This window comes from Oryx dammah, unplaced genomic scaffold, assembly GCF_014754425.2.
Source record: "Oryx dammah isolate SB20612 unplaced genomic scaffold, SCBI_Odam_1.1 HiC_scaffold_3, whole genome shotgun sequence".
Taxonomy (NCBI): Eukaryota; Metazoa; Chordata; class Mammalia; order Artiodactyla; family Bovidae; genus Oryx; species Oryx dammah.
The window spans coordinates 70,679,507-70,702,060 of NW_024070187.1; the positions used below are offsets into that span (position 1 = coordinate 70,679,507).

Sequence of the window (22,554 nt, forward strand, 5' to 3'; positions counted from 1 at the left end):
CTGGTCTGATCTAGATTTAACTGAACTTTAGGCGTGCAAAAAAGAAAACATTTGATTAGATCTCTTCTTAAGTGAACTGTTGAAAACAGCTGAATAAATAAGTCTTCTAGAGAAAGGAATACGCACACCAAATCCCCCAGGTCCGGAGTCAGTCTCCAGCGACAAGGCCCGCTCCTGGCTGTCCTAGACACGCCCCTCCGGAGAGACCTGACCCCACCCCCTTACCAAGGCCAAAGCCGCGACTGCTTCCTTCTCAACCCAACCGACTTCCGGCAGGGAGGTGTGTCACGTGCCCGGATATAGGAAGTGGTGGCCGGACGGCTGCTTCCAGTTCACTGCTTAATTGAGGGGTTTATCCTAGTAACGGTGGCCGCCCCAGTCCTGTCCGGTCTCCGTCTTGGAGGACCCGCCTCGGCACAGCCGGGCTCGGTCCGGCCTTGCGGTAAGCCTTCGGCCGCGGCTGCCGGGCGGTCCTGGCGGCGGCGGACAAATGAACGGAGGGGTGGACGCCAAGGTCTGAGGCGGCTCCTCAGTCCCGGAGCTGGTCTAGCGCCGGGGGCTGGGTACTGCTCCCTCCGCCGTCAAAGCCCCCTTCTCTTTCCCAGCCTTTCTGGGTAAGGCGGAGAGGCCGGTGGGAGGATCCCGTTACCCCCTTGTTATCCTGGGGGGCTGGGAGGGCAGCCCAGACATCCTTTTCCGGTTCCGCCCATGAAAATCAGATTTCATCGTAAAAAACGGTCTTGAACAGTTTGTTCTTTGGCTTGGACCAGGAGGGGAGGGCGTGGCAGTACCTTCCCTTTCCTTGTCCAAATCCTCATTTTCTTCTTCCCTGGTAGCTCAGATGGTAAAGTGTGTGCCTACAATACGGGAGACCCGGGTTCAATCCCTGGGTCGGGAAGATCCCGGGTTCAATCCCTGCGTCGGGAAGATCTTCTGGAGAAGGAAATGGCAACTCACTCCAGTATTCTTGCCTGGAAAATCCCATGGATGGAGGAACCTGATAGGCTACAGTCCATGGGGTCGCAAAGAGTCGGACACGACTGAGCGACTTCACTTTCTTTCTTTCTTTGATTTTCTTCTAAATCTCCTAAGTGCGTTTCCCTGTTGCCATGCTGTGGCGTGTTATCTTCAGTGCTCCATGTACTAAGGTGTCTGGATAGCAGACAGGGTACTTACCCACACGCACTCACTCTCATGACATTACTGCTTACAAGTTATCTGTCACATCCTGTAGTGATCCAGTTGGATTTAAGGAAACAAGGACCGACGTAGAGTATTGTGCTCTGACTGTCTCTGGAACGTGGTCAGACATGGGTTCTTATACCTGGAAAATAGTTTTAAAGAACCTCTAATGATTTATTCACTGACTTACCAAAAAAGTACTATAAACACTGGAGAGTTAGTCACGCCATCTTTATAAAGTAGATGCCGTTGGAGGCAAGAATCTTCCTGTCTTTGTGGATGAAGAAGTGAAGTGAAGTCGCTCAGTCGTGTCCGACTCTTTGTGACCCCATGGACTGTAGCCTACCAGGCTCCTCTGTCCATGGGATTTTCCAGGCAATAGTACTGGAGTGGATTGCCATTTCCTTCTCCAGGGGATCTTACCCGGGTCTCCCGCATTGTAGACAGACGCTCTACCATCTGAGCCACCAGGGAAGTCTTCGTGGATATGTCTGTCGTATTCACCATGGTACCTAGAATTTTGCCTCGCACTTAGTAGGCATCAGTGTTTGCTGAATGTGTAGTTCTTTTCATTCTGCCTAACTCCTTTATCAACTGTGCCGAGTTCCTCTCTTGTTTTTACCACTTAACCATATTGTCAGTCCTTGCTTTTGACCAAAGAGGGATTGGGTGATAGATGCTGACCACTAATAGTCATTCATTCATTTAACCAGTTTTTATAATTCAGCTTAGATTTCCTCAAGAGGTATTTGTTTAGCACTTACAAAGAACATGAAACTGCTAAAACACCTCCTCCCCCAGCCATCCCCCCATCCCTGGAAGAGAGTTCTTGAGATCCAGGAACTTGTGACTTTATGAACCAGTTGGACAGCAAGTGCTGTATGTTTAACAAATGCAGTAAGTGGTATAGCAGTTGAGAGGAGAGATCAATTTGGATTAAGGTCTGTATTGAATCAGTTCAGTTTATTTGCTCAGTCATGTCCGACTCCGTGACCCCCATGGACTGCAGCATGCCAGGATTCCATGTCCATCACCAACTCCCAGAGCTTGCTCAAACTTATCTCCATCAAGTCAGTGATGCCATCCAACCATCTCATCCTCTGTCACCTGCTTCTCCCTTCAACCTTTCCCATCAGGGTCTTTTTCAAGGAGTCAGTTTGTTGCATCAGATGGCCAAAGTATTGGAGTTTCAGCTTCAGCATCAGCCCTTTCACTGAACATTCAGGACTGATTTCCTTTAGGATTGACTGTGTTGAATCAAGTTCATGTAAATTATGGAATGTCGTTAGGATTTGGGTAGATGATACCCTCTGCGTGGAAAATATCCTAAGCAAAGATTTAAAGGCTAGAATGATCAGAGGGCTTGGAGTGAAAGGTTTGTCTTTGGGAGCATTAGAAAAGTGTTGCGCAAGGGCATATTATGATGAAAGGTATGTTTTAATATTATTTGTTGAGAGTTTTGGGGTTATGGAAGCTTGCAAAGAGGTAACCAGATGCTATGGTGTTAAATAGATGTAGTTGGTGTGAACCTGGATTGTACTTTGGCAGTAGGACCAGAAAGGATAAATTCTGTGTAGATGAAGGAAAATTAGGAAAATGCTTTAGCTGTCAGGTTATTTGGTACCTTCATTTTGGTTAATTTATTTACTGTCTGCTATGTCTTTGCCAAGTTCTGGGAATATAAGGATGAATAAGACACAGGCCTTGGCTGCTAGGAAATACTCTTAATGGGGAAAAGAATACAACTAGCTGGACAATATGATTTGTAAGTGCTGTGTTAGCAGAGTAGAGGGGAAATGTTAGAGAAGTAGGAAAGGAATTTTTTTTTTTTTCGTGTGTGACTATTTCACAAAAGAGGTCTTATTTTAGCAGGATGAATTGGAATTTTCCAGGGAGAAAAGAATTTGAGAAAAAAGAAATTGCATGAACAAGAGCCTGGAGTTAGAAAAGCAAACTGGCCAGTATCCAGGGTGGCTTCAGCAAAGGATAGAGTTGAGCTTTTAGCATATTTGTAGGGTCTAGAACATATGAAGAGATAGTAACATAGACAGTTTATAATGGGTGGAATGGAGGTTAAAATGGAATGTAGAAAGATGAAGAAAAGTGTTGAACAAGGGCATGTTATGATGAAAGATATGTTTTAATATTATTTGTTGAGAGTTTTGGGGTTATGGAAGCTTGCAAAGAGGTAACCACATGCTGTGGTGTTAAATAGATGATGAAGGGTAGATGGTGAAGTCATTTGCAGAGAAGGAGTAGACTGACAGAATTAGGAGTTGAAGGAGAGAAATAAGGATTTGCAACACCGATGGAGTAGGAAGAGGGATCATCAAAGGAAGTGTTAAGGAATTGCTGAGCAACATTGAAAGTTTAGCATTGATTGGATTTAAAAAGTTGTAATGAGTACAGTGGACAGGGATATGAGACCTTCTTTAGTGCCATATGGTAGCCCAGGAGAAGGAGAGAAAAAAAGACAGTTTATGGAGATTGATAAGCAGGGTGAACTGGTCTACAAATGGAGCAAGATCACTGAAAGGAATGGTGTGGGTGTATGGAAATAAACACTGCCTCCAGGCTACACTGGGAAAGAAATTAAGCTTGGAGAGGCCAGATGTTCTAAGAGAACAGGATGGAAGGGGAGATCAGAAGACTGGAGGCTGAGATGAGGGGGAATAGGGATGGAAGTGGGAAGATGTGGTTTTTCTGAGAAAAGCAAGTTTTTTTAGTTGGAGCAGAGATAGAAATGTTACAAATTGAGTAAAATAGAGGAGTTTTCAAAAGAGTCATTGTATTATAAAAATACATTCAAAGTCATTTATTTAAAACTCATAATTTCTTCATTTTCCCATAGAAACAGTGTTAGGAGTAGAAGTTAATTTTGTAAGCCAGCTCACATGTATTAAATACTATACACCTGCATTGAAAATAGTAATACATACACATACACACACACACACACAAATATGTATTCAGTATATTTAACAAATAAAATTGAAAAGACATGTTTTAAAAATATTTAAGTTGATAATTTGAAAAAAGGACGTTGAATTAGATGAGAAAAGGAAGATGAGTAGAAAACTATTCTCTAACAACAGCTTTTTTGAGATATAATTAATATACCATAAAATTCACCCTTTTCGAGTATATAATTCAGTGGTTTTCAGTATATTCACAGGGTTATACACCCATCAATACTGTCTAATTGAAGGACATATTCATCACCCCCAAAAGAAGCCCCATACACATTAGCAGTCATGCCTGCTTGCCCCCTACCCCTGGCAACCAGAAATCAGTTTGTCTGTGTGGATATGTCTACTCTGGGCATTTCATATAAGTGGAATCATGAAATATGTGGCCCTTTGCAACTGACTTCTGTCACTTAACATAATGGCTTTAAGATTCATCTGTGTGTCAGTAGTATGTATCAGTACTTTGCTCCTTTTCATGGCCAAATAATATGCCACTGTATGGATATGTTTCATTTTGTTGTTCCCCAGGACATTTGAGGTGTTTCCACTTTGGGCTATTGTGAATAATGCTGCAGTGGACATTTATGGGCACGTTTTTGTGTGGACATACATTTTCAGTTCTCTGAAGTATATACCTAGGAGTGGAATTGCTGGGTCATGTGGTAAATTCCCACTTAACTATTTGAGGAGCCACCACATTATTTTCCAGAGCAGCTGCAGTATTTTACAATCATCAGGAGTATATGAGAGTTCCCTTACCAACACTTGTCTTTCTAATTTTAGCCATCCTCGCAGGTGTAAAGCGGTAGGTATCTCACTATTTTAATTTATGATTCCCTAATGGCTAATGATGTTGAGCATCTTTCCATGTCACTTTTAGCCATTCTTATGTCTTCCTTGGAGAGATGTCTCCCAAACCCTTTGCTCAATTTTTAATTGGGTTATTTGTTTTTTTGTTGTTGAGTTGTAAAAGTTATTTATATAGGAAATTTATATTTAAATATTGGGAATGGGCCTTTTAATTTTTCTTAAATCTTTTAAAAAAATATTTAGTATTTGGTGAGCACTTCAAAAGATCTTAGAGTTTGATAATACTGGTTCTCTAATTTCTTTTCCAAACACACAGCTTTTTATCTTTATGATGTAGGTATACAAATGTATGAAATTATTTCCCCATGCTTATTAACCATAAATAAGGTCTTTTCCTAATCCTAAATGGAACAATATAAGAAGAATGACTTTGACAAATGTAATATCTATACTCTGAATTTTTCAGCTGAGTAAAGATGACAGCAATCAAGCATGCATTACAAAGGGACATTTTTACTCCAAATGACGAACGCCTGCTGAGTATTGTCAATGTCTGCAAGGCAGGAAAAAAGAAAAAGAACTGTTTTTTGTGTGCCACAGGTGAGTGTTTGATAAGGAAGGATTTCTTTTATTCCTTGGAGACATTTCCTGGTTGTTTATAAAATATTCTCATTGTCTCTGTGATTGGAAAAACTGTTGGGCCAGCAAACTCATTTTTTTCAGTTGTCTTTAATTAAATCTTAAAAAGATACAAAAGCACTTCCATAACATATAAAGGTATGAACACTTGTGTAGCCACCACCCAGAATAAAAGGAATATTACCGTTGCCTTTGAAGTCTCTTGTGTGCCCTGCCCTGCTCCCATTCCCTTCCCTCCCTCATTAAGAGCTGACGAGTATCCTGAGTTTTGATTTACTATTTCCTTGCTTTTCTATATCATTTTGCCATATATGTTTGTAATCTCAAATAATATATTGTTAGATTTGCTTTAAACTGAGCATAAATTGCATTTTAACACATGTGTGACTTCCACTCATCAGTAGGTTCATGTTAGTGAGTGTTACCTGTTTTTCTCCCATGGCTGCTAAGTCTTTTATTTCCACTGCTATGAAGCGTTCTATTCTGAGAGTACAACTATTTACTTACCCATCCTATTAGTGATGACCAGGAGATTTGTCTCCAGGTTTTGCTATTTAGGCAACAAAACATGGTTGTCCTTGTCTGCCAGTGTGTAGGCAAGAATTTTCTGGGGAAGATAGCTAAGTATCTAGAGATTGCTGGGTCACAGGCATGTGAATGTTCAACAATATAATCACAAATTATTTTCAAAAGTAGTTGTACTGATTGCACTCCCCTCTCTACATGTTAGTCTAAACTTGGTTTTGACACTGGGTTTTGACAGACTATCAATTGTTTCCAATCTGGCGAGTGTAAAACAGAATCTCATTGTGGTTTTAAACTGTATTTCCCTAAATAAAAATGAAATTAAGTCTCTGTTCATGAATTTATTAGCCATTTATTGCCTAAATTTGCCTGTTTAAGCCTTCTGTTCTTTTTTCTACTGTGTTGTTTGTCCTTTTTGGTTGGTTGATTCTTTGAGGTCTTTATATAATGTGGGTGCTAATTTGTTGGTTATATGCATCCTGGTTTGTGGCTTGTGGTTTCACTTTTTACGATGCCTTTTGATGACATTTATAATTTTAATGAAATCAGATTAATCAATCTGATCATTTATGTGACCATTTATGGGCTTTTTGTCTCTTGTTTAAGATGTCCTTCCCTACCCTCTCATGTGTCATGTCGTGTGTGAGTTGCTCAGTCGTGTCTCACTCTTTTTGACCCCATGCATTGTAGCTCTCTAGGCTCCTCTGTCCAAGGAATTCTCCAGAATACTGGAGTGGGTTGCCATTCCCTTCTCCAGTGGACTTTCCCTACCGAGGGATGAAACCCAGGTCACCTGCATTGCAGGCGGATTCTTTACCATCTAAGCCACCAGGGAAGCCCTTAAAAGTATTCTGTATTACCATCTACAAGTTTTATAATTTTACCTTTCATATTTCAGTCTTTGATTTACCTATGTCCACATTTGTAGTGATGAGTGTTTGTTTTTTTCTGGGCACTTTCTTATATCTGGTTTTTATGTTGTCTTGTGGGTATTTTGTTGTTTTATCTAAATTTTATAATCAACCTGTCATGTTCCAAATTTTGTTAGGATTTTTATTGGAATTGTTTTGAATCTATAGTTCACTTTAGAGAGAATGTGCATTTTTATATAAAATCTTGTTCATGCATATGATGTGGTTCTCTTGGTCTTCTTTAATGCCTTTCAACAGGTTTATAGTTTTAAAGACTTTCCGTAAAGGCTTTTGCACATGTGTTGTATTTACTCCTAGGCATTTATTTATTCCTAGATTTTTTATACCACCATAAATGATCATTCTTATTAGCATTAATACATTTTAAGACTTTATTATTTTTTTACAGCAGTTTTAGGTTTACAAGAATATTGAGAGGAAAGTACAGAGAATTCCCATATACACCTTTACCCTTACATGCATAGCCTTTCTCTACCACTCACCACAATGGTACATTTGTTACCAAGAATAAACCTACATTAATAAATTATAATCACCTGAAGTCCATAGTTTACCTTAGGGTTCAGTCTTGGTGTTGGTTTGGACAAATGTATAATGACGTATATCTGTCATTAGAATGTCATACAGTATTGTCACTGCCCTAAAAATTATCTGCTCTGCATGTTCATCTCTTCCCCAGTTCCTGGTGACCACCTATCTTTTTACTGTCCCCATAGTTTTGCCTTTTCCAGAAGACCAAATAGTAATTGGAATCAAATAGTATGTAGCCTTCTCAGATTGGTTTCTTTCATTTAGTAATATGCATTTAAGTTACCTCCACTGGTTTTCATGGCTTACAGCTTACTTGTTTTTAGCACTACATAACATTCCATTGTCCGGATATACCACCACAGTTTATTTATCCATTCACCTACCGAAGGACATCTTGGTTGCTTCCAAGTTGTCAGTTTTGAATAAAGCAGCTATAAACATCTGTGTGCAGGTTTTTGTGTGGGCATATTTTCAGATTCTTTTAGTAAATACTATGGAACATGATTGCTAGACTGTATGGTATGAGTATATTTAGTTTTGTTAGGAAATTGCCAAACTGTCTTCCAAAGTGACTATACCATTTTTAGTTCCCACCATCAGTGAATGACAGTACATGTTGCTGTACATCCTCACAAGTGTTTGGTATTGTCAGTGCTCTGGATTTTGGCCATTCTAAGAAGGAAATGACCACCCACTCCAGTATTCTTGCCTGGGAAATCCCATGGACAGAGGAGCCTGGCGGGCTACAGGCTGTGGGGTCACAAAAGAGTCAGACACAACTTAGTGACTAAGCAACAGTAGGTGTGTAGTGGTATCTCACTATTGTTTTAATTTGCATTTTCCCCACAAGAAATGATGTGGAGCACCTTTTCATATGTTTATGTACCATCTGTATATTTTCTTTGGTTGGATGTCTGTCAAGGTCTTTGGCCCATTTTTTAATCAAAATATTTTACCTTATTGTTGAGTTTTAAGAGTTTCACTTATTAAGGAGTCTGCCTCTGACCCTCTAGTCTGATTTAGATTCTTCTTTTAGTAATCTGTGTATTCCTCAGTCCTAGCATTTGTTATGAAATACTGTTCCTGCTTTAGTATCGTGTGGTGGCAGTAAAGAATCTGCCTGCCAATGCAGGAGACACGGATTCAATCCTGCATCAGGAAGGTCCCCTGGAGAAGGAAGTGGCAACCCACTCAAGTATTCTTGCCCAGGACATCCCATGGACAGAGGAGCCTGGCAGGCTACAGTTCATGAGAGTCAGAAACCACTAAAAGGGTCAGAGACCGCTTAGCAACTAAACAACAATAGGCATCTGACAGCTGTTTGCAATGAATGAAGAATGAGGAAATGAATAATGTCTCTATTGAAAGTGTATGTTTTATTCAACAGTGACAACTGAACGCCCTGTACAGGTGAAGGTGGTGAAAGTCAAGAAATCTGATAAAGGAGATTTCTACAAAAGACAGATTGCTTGGGCCCTTCGAGACCTGGCTGTGGTAGATGCCAAGGATGCTATTAAAGTATGTTTTTCTTTTTTTATTTGACGTGTCTTTCATCTTATAACATAGTATGTTGACTTCTAAGATGATCTAAACTTATTTTGTGACCCAGTGGTTCACCACCTAACCTTGAATTAGTCTACAGTGTATTGTCCAGCCTTCCATTCTCCCACTTCTCAGTCTCAGGCTACTAAAAATAAGTAAATATGTAAGCTTGTTTCATTGTCGGTGGGTTTTTTTGAGCTGCAATTATGTTTGTTCACAAGCTACATCATTAGAGCAACCTTGACTGTTGGACTGCAAGGAGATCCAACCAGTCCATTCTAAAGGAGATCAGCCCTGGGTGTTCTTTGGAAGAAATGATGCTAAAGCTGAAACTCCAGTACTTTGGCCACCTCATGTGAAGAGTTGACTCATTGGAAAAGACTCTGATGCTGGGAGGGATTAGGGGCAGGAGGAGAAGGGGACGACAGAGGATGAGATGGCTGGATGGCATCACCGACTCAATGGACGTGAGTTTGAGTGAACTCCGGGAGTTGGTGATGGACAAGGAGGCCTGGCATGCTGCAATTCATGAGGTCGCAAAGAGTCGGACACAGCTGAGCAACTGAACTGAACTGAACCTTGACTGTATGTTTCTTTGTTTAAATTAGGTATACTTAGTATAGAATCCATGAATTAGTATGAATTTTAAGGTGGTTTGTAGTGTGAATTTTTTTTAAAAAATCATTGTTTTGGTAAAACCTCTTTCAAAATCACATAAAATATAATCAAAGTGAATCTTCCTCAGGTAGCCCTCACAAATTAATGCAGAATCATCAGCTGAGGCAGCTGAGCTGGCCCTGTGAAGCCATGATTTGAATATTGTGGCTCAAGTGATGGCACTGAGTTACACCCCTTATTCTAAGGACTTTAAAGGATACGATTGTTGTTAAGTCACTAAGTCATGCCCATCTCTTCTGCAACCCCACGGACTGTAGCCCACCAGGCTCCTCTATCCGTGGGATTTTCCAGGCAACAATACTGAAGTGGGCTGCCATTTCCTACTCCAGAAAGAATAAAATATATTAAAGAATAAGATATCACACCTTTCACTTAAATCACTCTCAAATTCCAAGAAGGTTGAATAGTATGATAATCATGATAAAGGAGCACCTTTATTCCTGACAGTTCAAGGCTTTTCACAGCAGTACCCCTTAAATTAAAAGAAATCAAGTAGAGCTCTTCAGGTTAAAGCATGTGCTTCGTCCTCCTCAGCCTCTCTAACCCTGCCCTCATCTTCCTCCACAGCCCAGGGGCCCTTCCAGAGCTCTCAGGGGTGCTTTGCAGCATGTCCTCTGTACTGTGGATGGGGCTGTAAGCAAGGCTTATAGTATTGCAACTGTAGGTGCCCTTTCAGTGAGTGAGTTCTTCAAGTCTTGACATTGGTTCAAAAGGCACAGAGAAGTGAAAACTACCTTTGTAGAGCAGTCTGATAAAATAAAAGTCTGGTTTTAGGCTCACCCTGATTCAGACCTCTGAAAATCTAAAAGCTGGACAGAATGACAAGCAGTTGAGTCAGGTGCAAACAGAAATTTTTTAAAGAAACAAAAACAAGTCTAGGAGAGTCCTGCATATCTGTAGAGTTGTGATTTCTTTCAAAGTGGAGAGAATGCCTTTTTAAGTATTTTAGGGAAAACTGGGCTTTTGTTGATTCCTTCAAAGCACCCAATTTTTAGAAAAATGTGGAATGTAGAAAACGGGGTCTGACAGGTGCTTTGAGTGTGGGTGCATGTGTATATATTTGAAAAGAACACGAAAATGAGATTTTAAAAAACACCTTGCATTATATAATAATTTCTGTTATTATGGGGAGGATCAAGAGGAAGGATTTTCTGTTTAAGACAAAATACTTTAAGGGCTTTTTAGAAACTCACCTTTATTAAAAAGCTTTCTTCTCTTCAGTAGTTTTACATTTCATAAGCCCATTGACTTGTATAATTCACTAACATTGCTAAATGCTTATTTGAATGCGATCCTCAGCTGACACCTCATTGCTGACTTGCTTAATGGATTTTTTTTTCATTTTATGCAAGCACCTTGGTGTATGTATGCTATATATGGATATAAAACATAAAATTTTTATACATAGCCTAACAGCCATTTAGCATCACACATTGATTTGTGTGAGTGTTGCTGCTGGAGCACTCAGCTTCTTTTATGGCATTATGGGAAATATTCCCAGGAAAGAGATCATTTCCCATCAAGTTTCATGTTGGTTGCCAAGACTATTATATTTCTTTATAGATACTAATGCAATTACCTTTTTTTGAAAGTGTATTTTACTGAAGTACAGTTGATTTACAATGTTGTGTTAATTTCTGCTGTACAGCAAAGGGATTCAGTTAGACATATACATACATTCTTTTTCATATTTTTTCCATTATAGTTTATCACAGGATATTGAATATAGTGCCCTATGCTATACAGTTGGACCTTGTTTATTCATTCTCTTTCTCTCTATATATATAGTTTGCATCTGCTAATCCCAGATTACCAACATATCCCTCCCCAACCTTTCCTCCCCCTTGGCAACCCCAAGTTTGTTCTCTGTGTCTGTGAGTCTGTTTCTCTTTTGCAGATAAGTTCATTTGTGTCATGTTTTATATTCCATATATAAGTGATATATGGTATTTGTCCTTCTCTGACTTTCTTCACTTAGTATGATAATCTCTAGTTGCATCCATTTGTTGTAAATGGCATTATTTCGTTCTTTTTTATGGCTGAGTAGTATTTCAATATATATATGTACCATATCATCTTTATCCATTCATTTGTTGGTGGACATCTGGTTGTTTCTATATCTTGACTATTGTAAATAGTGCTGCAGTAGACATTGGGGTGCATGTATCTTTTCAGATTATAGTTTTGTCCAACACATCCCCAGGAATGGATTGCTAGATCTTATGGCAACTCTGTTTTTAGTCTTTTGAGGAGACTCCATACTGTTTTTCATAGTGACTGCAGCAATTTAATACAATTACTCTTTCATTGTAAATGAAAGTTTTTAATCTCTTGTCATTTTAGTTCTGCTTATTGAGCTATAAATTAATTAATACAGCTATCCTACTATAATATGTCAAGTCTTAATCCTTAAATTATCTCAGATCTTCATAATAAACATCTGGTATCACTTTTCTTCCATGTTTGTGGTCTTTATTTACATTTTATCTCCCTAAACACTTTAAACTAATTGAATGTATGATTAGCCTTCTATAGAACATTAAAAACATTTGAGACTGTTTTTTAATTCCATAGATGTAAAGAAAAGTATACATCTATATGTTTTCATTTTTTATATAGTAATCAAGTAGTTCTGCATTCAAGGGAGAATATCAAGGCATGAAATTATGTCTGTAATTTGACTTAAAAGACATGTAGAGAGCATACTGCAGTTCTCTCACATCAGCTGAATTTTTTTTCATTAAAATAAGGCCACCAGTATTTTTTACTTTTGAAACACTCTTAATTATTCTGTGTTTTCAGAATTGAAAACAGGAGCAGTCCCTGCTTTCCACCTCATGTGTTCTTGGAAACCACACTTGGGTATAGATTGTATTTTTTCTCATATGTTGTAAGGAATTAGTATCAAATCACAGTTATGAATAATAGCACATTATTAAAGAAAAAGTGTAACTCTGAAACCCCCAAAGGCAATTTAAAAAGAAAAATCAAAACTCAAGGCCATTGCCATCTTATAAATTAGGAAGCTGAGACACATGCTGTTAAGTAGACATCCTGTACTTTCACATATAGACCTAACGGATATAGAAGGGAAATTGCCAACTATGTTGTTTTTAATCCAGCTTCTTTTGGGGGGCAAATACATTTTTGCTATAAATTGAATTTTCTGAACCATTTTCTACAAGTCACTTAGTTGATTTTTAATGATGATTTTAGCTTTCTGTTTTATTGAAATATAGATATCTATTATGTATTTTTATTGCAGGAAAATCCTGAATTTGATTTACATTTTGAAAAAATATATAAATGGGTTGCCAGCAGCACTGCTGAAAAGAATGCATTTATTTCATGCATTTGGAAATTGAATCAGCGATATCTTCGGAAGAAAATTGATTTTGTCAATGTCAGCTCACAGCTTTTGGAAGGTAAAGTTAAATAAAAATGTATATGTAAAATAAAATATATCTGTAAGTGTATATAAAATTTGGCATTCTTCAAAGTAATTAAAACTCTGAAAGATCTTTTTTAAAAAATAATTTTCCTTATTGCAGAAGTGATGCTTATTTGCTATAGAAAATTGATTCAGACACTTAATAAACTTAATCCTGAAATATAACTACTGTTAACATTTTGTTAGATGTTCTTCTGGCCTTTTTTTCTATGCATATTTAAATACCTGTTTTTAAATAAGTTTATGTTGTTACCTCCCGTTCTTTTTCATATAATGTATCATGAACATTTTCCTTATTAAACATTTACTCAACAGTATTTTTAATGGCACCATAAAATTCCATTGTATTGGATATTTTTTAACTAGTCACTTTTTAAAAGTTTTCCAATCTTTGCTTTTTTTAAACAACTCTGAGATGAATATCTTTATAGCTGTATTTTTGTGTAACGTATCAGTGTAGTATTTAAGAATACAAGTCTGGAGTCAGACTGCCTGGATTCAGATCTTGCTTTTGTCCCTTACTATAGTTTTGTGACCTTGGTTTACTCTTTGTTTCAATTTCTCTTATCTCAGAAACAGAGATAATAGTATCAACTCCATAAGATTATTATAAGGATTAAATTACTTAATATATGAACATGATGAGAACAATGCCAAAGCTGTAGTAAGTATTCAGTTGTATATTAGCGATTATTATTCTTTTATCCAGGGTAAAGTCCTTAGACATGAAGTAAATTAAGGTATTTTAGATCATACATCTTCAGGAATATTACTAGGGATTATTTTGTGTTATAAAACAAAAAATCTACTGTTATTAAAAATGTGCAATGAGTTTCTTTTTTAATTTTAAAATTTCTTTCATAAGGGCACACGTGTTGTGAGAAGATGCTTCTGTGTGTCTTGCAGATACAATTTGTTGTATTCCTCATCTCAAAGAAAGTAATTGAAGTAGCAGCAGGTGGACAGAGTTGTAGCCCCTCTTTACTAAGGGGAAAAAAATAAGTAGATTTGTCCTAAGTTGTATATTAGTATTTAAAAATAGAAGCTTCTGTTCTGTCAAGTTGAAATATCTGAAATTGCCAATATTCAACCGTTCTGACTTATAAAAATGTCAACTTCAGGTGCTTCAGACTGTCTTTGGCTTCGCTACTGGCCTCTGTCCTTTCTCCATTTAGTTTTACTTAATTCCTTTGCGGTTCGGTCACCTGTCTTTCTCTCCTTAAATGTAATATTCTTGTCCATCACTTATTAATTAGTGAGCTCGTTACTGGTTTCAGGCTTGATGCTTGGAACTAGCAGGGGCATCTCTCAGGCCCTGTGCTCCTCCCTACAGTGGGGCTGGCCTTGTGTCCGAGGCCTCAGGGCTGCCATCTCGCCAACATTAGCCTCTGATGACCTTTAAGAAATTTATGGTGATTTTCTGTGCCTTGAATAATAGCTTAATGTGCTCTGAGTGAAAGTGAAAGTCATTTAGTTGTGTCCAACTCTTTGCAACCCCATGGACTATACAGTCCATGGAATTCTCCAGGCCAGAATACTGGAGTGGTTAGCCGTTCCCTTCTCCAGGGGATCTTCCCAACTCAGGGATCGAACCCAGGTCTCCCACATTGCAGGCAGATTCTTTACTAACTGAACCACCAAGGAAACCCAAGAATACAGAAGTGGGTAGCCTGTCCCTTCTCCAGCGGATCTTGCTGACCCAGGAATCAAACCGGAGTCTCTGGCATTGCAGGCAGATTCTTTACCAGCTGAGCTATTTAACTTTTTTTTTTTTCCAACATTTCAGGATTGAACATTCTGGTCAGTGAGTGATTCATAAGCTATCTGTTCCATTTTCAAATATTATATATTTCAAGAAGTTACTTATTGCCTAAAATGTATTTTAAATCAATATATTTTGTTCAGTCAACAATATGGGAAAATACATACCCTACCTGTATTTATCTCATTGAGGAATAGCACCAAAATCAATAAGAAGAGTATTGCTGTTTTTTGAGAATAAGGTGACTAGCTTTAAAGAAAGAAAAGACATTTAATTTTTCAGAGCCTTAAGCAAAGATGTAGACATTTTTATAAACATTAACCTAATTGAGATCAATTTTAAGAATACTAAGATCCTTAAGGATCTCATTTTGAAAATCACTTTCTATAAATTAATAAACATTGCTTTGATTTAATGGAGTTTATATAGTAGCTTTATTAATGACTATAAACTAGTTTAATGTCTTACTGGACTTTAAAATCATGGCCACTAATTTTTTTTTAAGTCTCTAAGCTTTGGGTTATGTTAGAAAACAAATGAGAAATGATCACCATTTCCTTTTAAGAGCTAAATAATCATTCAAGTAAGACTGTTCATTGCAGTAACAGCTTTAGTAGTTTTCGCTGGTGACAACTGAATGTTCATGCTAGTAACTGGGGCTTCTTGGTAGAATAATATTTTTAAAACAGGGCTTTGTTAACAGGTTAAGTTGGAAAATTTTGTTTGCCCTTTTCTTTTTCATTCTTACAGCTTGATTTTTTTTTTTTTTTAATCTTTGACTTGAATTCTTAAAAGCCACCTTGAACTGATATCTTGTGTATTTTTTAAATTGCTTCCATCTTGTCCTTTCTAACAATGTTTTATGACTAATCCATTGTGAGGGAGTATCTGGGTAAAGGTTTTGGGTCTTGAGTGAAAATAACTAGACTAAATGCATGAGTCACAACTGACCTAAAAATAATCCCCAGGAAGTAATCTGTTTTCCAGCTTTCTCCTCCAAGGTCTCGGCAGTACTGTATGTTACTAAGAGAAAATAGATAAATGTATTTTAGTCACTGTCAGAAAATGAATAAGAAAAATGAACTCTGGAAATTTAGCTTCTTATGAATACTTCCAGTTGGTAGTTGTATTTGACATTGTCTTTTAAGCTTTAATTTAGCATGAAGTTCAAATGAGATGTGGGTAGTATTTTTAATATTTAAACCTGTGTACATTTCTACCCAGCTAATATTCTTTGCTTACTTTCCTCTGCTTTTTTCATACCTTTTTATTCTCCAGAACTGCCTAAAGTTACAGAAGGTGCGTAACACCTTTTCTTCTTATTCTATTCCATATATTTTTATTACTTGCCATTGTTCTTTACTATCGGTTGCATATTTTATGAAATTGTGTGCAGGGAAAAATGTATTACAACAAAATCAATATGGTAATAAAAATTAATGATAGTATTCATTATTGACTTCCAAAGAACTGTTTTATGGAAGAGAAAATACTTCTGAAATAATTATGATCACTTAAAATATTTGTTTATTTTAAATATTTACTTGTGTAAGGAGTATGCAGAATGATTTGGGCATTCCCTGCCCCCTAGTGGCTAAACAGCTGCACACATGACATGTTAACATTTCCAGAGGGACTGCTTCAGAGGACTAGGAGCTTGGTGCTGCTACTCTAAGGAACTTATATTTGTATACTGCAGTCTGTAATTGCCTGACCAAAAGTTTTAGCCCCTCCCTTTTTTTCTGGTACGTTATCTAAACGTGCCTAATTAACATTCTTAAGAGTAAATCATTTGTTACTTTGAATTAAGTGTGTTTTGTTCAAGGACAAGTTAACATATATCAAGTCATGCTGAATGTAGATTCTCATTTTCATACAAAATAATGAATATTTGAAACACTTGGAATTTGTGTTTTAAATCGTGTCCCATGAATTATTGAAAATCAGTAACTTTATTTCGAGGTTTATTTAAGGGTAAAATTATTTTTTTCATTTTATCTCTCTTAACGTCAAGATCTATATAAAATCCCATATGCTGAGTGTATTCTTTCCAGAAAGTGAACTGAGGCATTTATCTAGAAAGCATCTCAGTTCTGACCTCATGGTCTTTTGTTTTGAAGCAGGAAGACAGTTGAAATTTTTGTAGTTTTACACAGCCATGTTGTTGTTCTTACTATACAGATATTGAGAAAGTTTCTGTTAACTGATCCTTAGAAATTTTATGAACGCATGTGAAAATTTTTTAAAGAAAGAAATGGAAAGTTCAGTTGATATTTTCGTTGCCCAAAATAAATTATGAATTGTAGATGCACTTTTAAAATTTCAATTGAAAGTTATTTGGAGGAAAACACAAAACATAACAAAGACAAAAAGAACAAAAATAACAGAAGATGTTACTTGGGAAAAAAAGGAAAGCAAATTGTTTCTCATGTGTCCTGAATTCATAAGCATTATTGTATTAGAGCAACAGTTACCTCAGGTAGAAAAAAAAAGGCTAGGCTTGTGCATGTGTTTTATTTCCGGTTTTATATTTGTTTTATAGTTTAATTATGTTTTGGAAAAGTGTGACTAAGGCCTGTTTTAACACAAGTCAATAAACTAGACTGCATGCTTTTGTTATAATAGACATTATGTTAACATAAGCGGTTCTTCATAAAAATAAGGCTTTTTTTCACATATTTTGAATCATTTTTTTCCTATTTTTCAGCCACTAAATGTGACCTGTGCTTATAATTGACCTTACCTATAAGTACAGTGCTGTTATCCTTCCTAGTTTTTTACTACTTTATTTTTAATTTTTACCCTCTTTTAAGAATCTGTTCCAAGTGGAGAAAATCAGAGTGTGACAGGAGGTGACGAAGAGGCAGTGGATGAATACCAAGAGCTAAATGCAAGAGAAGAGCAGGATATTGAGATAATGATGGAAGGCTGTGAATATGCAATTTCCAATGCCGAGGCCTTTGCAGAAAGGTTGTCCAGAGAGCTGCAGGTGCTAGATGGGGTAAGCCTTTCTTGTAACATGTGACTAGTGATGTGTGATAAACTGAGGAGACTCGTGATGTTCATATTCTACGGCCTCTGCACTTAAGCCTGGGTAGTGTGATTATTGCTGTATTTCCCTAAAAGTGGATTACCAGCTGCCGTCCCTCCATCTTTCATTGTTCTTGTTCCAAAGACAGAATCATTCCTATTAGGCCAGTGAAGGCAGTTGGCTGAGGTTCTGGATTTGGGGAGGTTCTTGATATGAAGTGATGGAAGTAGAAAGTAGCCAACCTGAAACCACGCTGGGGGTTGATTCTCCCAGCCTCTGAAACACTTCAGAATAGTTCAGGGCAAGAGAATAATGTTTTTGTGGTTTGGGGGAAAAAATAGGTACAAGTTAGAAAGAGAGAGAGTAAGCTGAAAGAAGTGAATCCTTTACCCAAAGAGAGCAAAATAGTGTAGTGAAAACAGGAGAACCAGGGCAAGAGGATGTTGGACTCCTCCTCTGAACTGTGGTGTTGGAGAAGACTCTTGAGAGTCCCTTGGACTGCAAGGAGATCCAACCAGTCCATTCTAAAGGAGATCGGCCCTGGGTGTTCTTTGGAAGGAATGATGCTAAAGCTGAAACTCCAGTACTTTGCCCACCTCATGCGAAGAGTTGAGTCATTGGAAAAGACTGATGCTGGGGGGGATTGGGGGCAGGAGGAGAAGGGGACGACAGAGGATGAGATGGCTGGATGGCATCACCGACTCGATGGACATGAGTCTGAGTGAACTCCGGGAGTTGGTGATGGACAGGGAGGCCTGGCGTGCTGCGATTCATGGGGTTGCAAAGAGTCGGACACGGCTGAGCGACTGAACTGAACTGAACTGCTTTGGAATAGATCCTGTTCATTTGTATGCACATATCTGAACTTGTATCTAAATGTACATCTTTAGGAAGTAAAAAGCTACAAGTAGCACCTCTCTTGTGAGAAAAATCTAAAACGAGAATGTTTTGGTAGGGAGTGGGGTGGTGTTTTGTTAGGCAAAGTATGCATTTAAGAAAAACTCAGAGAATAAGGAATGTTTTAAAGACTTAAAACAGTGTTGGCATTTTATACATGAAAGGTACAGAAGTTGTAAGGTTGAACTGAGGTTCAGAGATTACACCAATAGTCCAAGCTTACAAATTTGTAAAACTCTCTGGAAGTAAAGCCTAGAAGAGACTTCAAGATGTTGAAGTGAAAATTGTCCTGAATCAGTTCAAGTCCCAGCTCTGCTGCTTAAGATGTCAGCAGGTCTGAGCTCTGCTGCCTTTACAGTTGGGCTGCACTTACAAGTGAGTTATTATGAATAGTATATAAAATAACATGTGAAATTTTAGCATCACTCATGCAATAATATTATTTTAATTCTTTATCCAAATTGTTTCCTCATATCATGTTATCTGCCTTCTTAATGTCGCTTTGTGGTTTGTGTTTTCTAGTTAATGTTGCATCTATGTTCTAAGTCATCATATTACTTTGCAATTTAATTTTGGATTTGAAAGTTTCCATATTTCAGGGAATTCAGAATCAATAGTCAGAATCTTTAGGAAATATTAATAAGGGGTTGGTGGTTTGTTGCTACTTTGGGGAAAAAAAGTAGTTGCAAATCAAAGAGAAAAGAAAGAATACTGTAGAAGGTGCTATCTTATGGCAATAGGGTCTTCCACATCCTATTCGTACAAATCATGCTACAGTTATAAATTAGTTCTATGTATCCGTTAAAGACTGGCATGCTACTGCTACCCTCTTAACTAAGGTATTAACATAGATGATGATTATGCTTTTGTTTAGGGTTTTATGTAAATATTGCAGATTATAGAAAATGTTTATAGTTGATAGAGCTGAAAGAAGTGTCAGAGATGATATAACCTAACACCAGTTAGTTTACAGGAATGAGAGTACACCATTACTGATGATACGTCATGGGGCATACCCTAAATATGCAGTGTTGAGGTCTGGTCCCTAACCTCCATATAAGGGAAAGTGTGCTTCCCTGAAATACTATGTAAAAAAGTGGAATGTAAACACAAAGTAGCAAATTAAAATAGATGTGTATGTCAGCCTTTGTTGCTGCTGCTGCTAAGTCACTCTGCTGTGAAAGAGATTTATGGATATTTCATTTAAAGCATATGAAGTATTACTTCTCTTTTTAACTTTGTAGGCCAACATCCAGTCAATCATGGCCTCCGAAAAACAAGTCAACATCTTAATGAAGTTACTGGATGAGGCTCTCAAGGAGGTGGATCAGATTGAATTGAAACTGAGCAGTTATGAGGAAATGCTCCAAAGTGTAAAAGAACAAATGGATCAGATCTCTGAAAGCAACCACCTAATTCATCTTAGTAACACTAATAATGTAAAACTCCTATCTGAGATAGAGTTCCTTGTGGTAAGCATGATTATAAACTATTAACAACAATTAAAAAAAAAAATCTAATGATCTCTAAAGCCCATTTGTAAATATTTTCTAATTTCCTTAGGAGAGCAAGATTTAAAAATACTGAAGTTTCAAAGACCCAGTAATAGGATTGAGTAGCATCTTACCTGTAAACTTCCTAAGACAAATGGTGTGTTTATTTACATTCCAGAACCACATGGACCTGGCCAAAGGTCATATAAAGGCACTTCAGGAAGGAGATCTTTCCTCTTCCAGGGGCATTGAGGCCTGCACCAACGCCGCAGATGCCCTGCTCCAGTGCATGAATGTGGCTCTTCGACCAGGTATGACCGTAAAATCTGCCCAAGAACCTGGGACTAAGCTTCTGACTTAGTGTAAAGTTTTTGACAAAAAGTCCACAAGGCAAGTGGTTTAGGGTTAGATTATTAGCTATTGAAACAATTTTCACTTACTATCAAACATTTATATCGGCACGAAGAACTTTTTCATTTCAGTACCTTCTGATTGACTGTCAGTGACTCTTAACACCAGGATTTTTCTTCAGTGCTGTTCACAGGACCTAGCACAAAGTAGATGCCATATCGCTTTGCTAGACCAGGTTCTAAAACTTGAGCTTGCATCAGGATCACCTAGAGGGCTTTTTAAAACACAGATTGCCAGGTGCCACCACAGAGTCAGTAGGTCTGGCCTGAGGCCTTAGAATCTATGTCTCTGACTGTTCCCAGGTGATGCTGAGGCAAGACCGCAGTGTGAGGATCGCTGAGTCATACTGTTTTTTTCCCCTTACCTTTCTTTTATAAACACACGAATAAACCAGTAAAACTTTGAGTTCTTCAAAACTGAAATACGGCTTCTGTTATAAATGTACTCATTAGACATCCAGGAGCTCTTTAACCCATTAAATAAGTTGTTACAATTTCAGGCCATGACATGCTTCTGGCAGTTGAACAGCAGCAGCAGCGTTTCAGTGATTTGCGAGAGAATTTTGCCCGGAGACTGGCTAGTCACCTCAACAATGTTTTTGTTCAACAGGTAATTTTATTTTATTATAATACTGTCCTGTTCCTGTAGCTTGAAATGAAATTGTCACAGAAAAAATTTTGATGTATTTAATTGGGAGCACAGTATGTTCCTTTATATATTTATTTGATTTTAATATTTTTAGATATGTGTGTATTTGCTCATAGATGTATTTGGAGCCTCAGTGGTCTTCTGTGAAGACAGTTCCTTTTAGCTAAAATTCCCTAAGTTTTAAATAATTATGCTTCATATTACATATACCCCATTTAGACAATCTTGTTTATAAAAATAAGTCCAAACTTGTTATGTGTTTAATGTTTGGCCTGTTTTATTTTTCAGTATTTTCAAGTGAGAACTAGGACTTGATTCCATGTTTTAAGTGTTTCATTCGCCCCATGTACTTATAAGTATGAGAAAAATGGCTAGCTCAAGTGTAAATTCTAGTTGATTTAATCTTATATAAAAACTTTGTCTCTATTTTTATGTGGAAAGGGTATTATAATTAAGGTTGTGGCAATGATATAAATGTTACTATTAAGTATACCTTAGAGGGATTTGAATAGAAGGTGTTTTATTTAATAAATAATAAATTAGACTTAATATTTATCAAATAAATTAGGTGTAATAAATTAGATTTTGTGTATTTATCATCTCTTTAATAGGGATTTGGGGCCAAAAAAAAAGTTGAGTGAAATTTTGTTCATCAAGAAATTCTGTCTGAAATTCTAGGTTCTTATTTTGTTTTCACTTTGTAGTATTCTGAAACAATTGTGTTTACTCTATTTTATTTCTGATTAGTTTACTCAGGCCCTCCTTCAACTCTATAACAGGTCCTACTTTCTTTCGGTGCCTGTGAGTACATCAACTTTGGCTCCAGCTTCTCTGATTCTTTTTTTTTCCTGTAAAGTTTACTAAGCTTAATAGCAGCAGAATCTTTATAGTTATAATTTACTGATTTAAGCTACCTGTTAACCATATTTGTAACAGTTTTTTTAATGTCCCATAACAGAAAATGTATTTAGATCCAAAAGGCATTTAATTTCATTCTGCTTGCCTTTCTTTCTGTCATTCTTTCATTCACTCACTCATTCCTTTATTTAGAAG

General features: G+C 37.3%; 1 protein-coding gene across 8 annotated transcripts in view; it reads left to right on the forward strand.

The window, feature by feature from the left end:
- The first annotated feature begins 275 nt into the window (after positions 1 to 275).
- Positions 276 to 22,554, forward strand: part of EXOC1 (exocyst complex component 1) — a 58,043-nt gene continuing 35,764 nt past the window's right edge. For 3 of the 8 annotated variants that reach the window (XM_040238242.1, XM_040238243.1, XM_040238245.1), the window contains exons 1-10: positions 276 to 442; positions 5,428 to 5,561; positions 8,976 to 9,106; positions 13,074 to 13,233; positions 16,300 to 16,320; positions 17,835 to 18,022; positions 20,194 to 20,421; positions 20,621 to 20,753; positions 21,353 to 21,462; positions 22,249 to 22,302. In XM_040238242.1, the coding sequence (XP_040094176.1) occupies positions 5,438 to 5,561; positions 8,976 to 9,106; positions 13,074 to 13,233; positions 16,300 to 16,320; positions 17,835 to 18,022; positions 20,194 to 20,421; positions 20,621 to 20,753; positions 21,353 to 21,462; positions 22,249 to 22,302 (1,149 nt within the window). In that variant the 5' untranslated portion in view covers positions 276 to 442; positions 5,428 to 5,437. The remainder of the gene's footprint in view (positions 443 to 5,427; positions 5,562 to 8,975; positions 9,107 to 13,073; positions 13,234 to 16,299; positions 16,321 to 17,834; positions 18,023 to 20,193; positions 20,422 to 20,620; positions 20,754 to 21,352; positions 21,463 to 22,248; positions 22,303 to 22,554) is intronic. The other 5 variants (XM_040238246.1, XM_040238248.1, XM_040238244.1 and 2 more) reach the window with 4 other exon arrangements.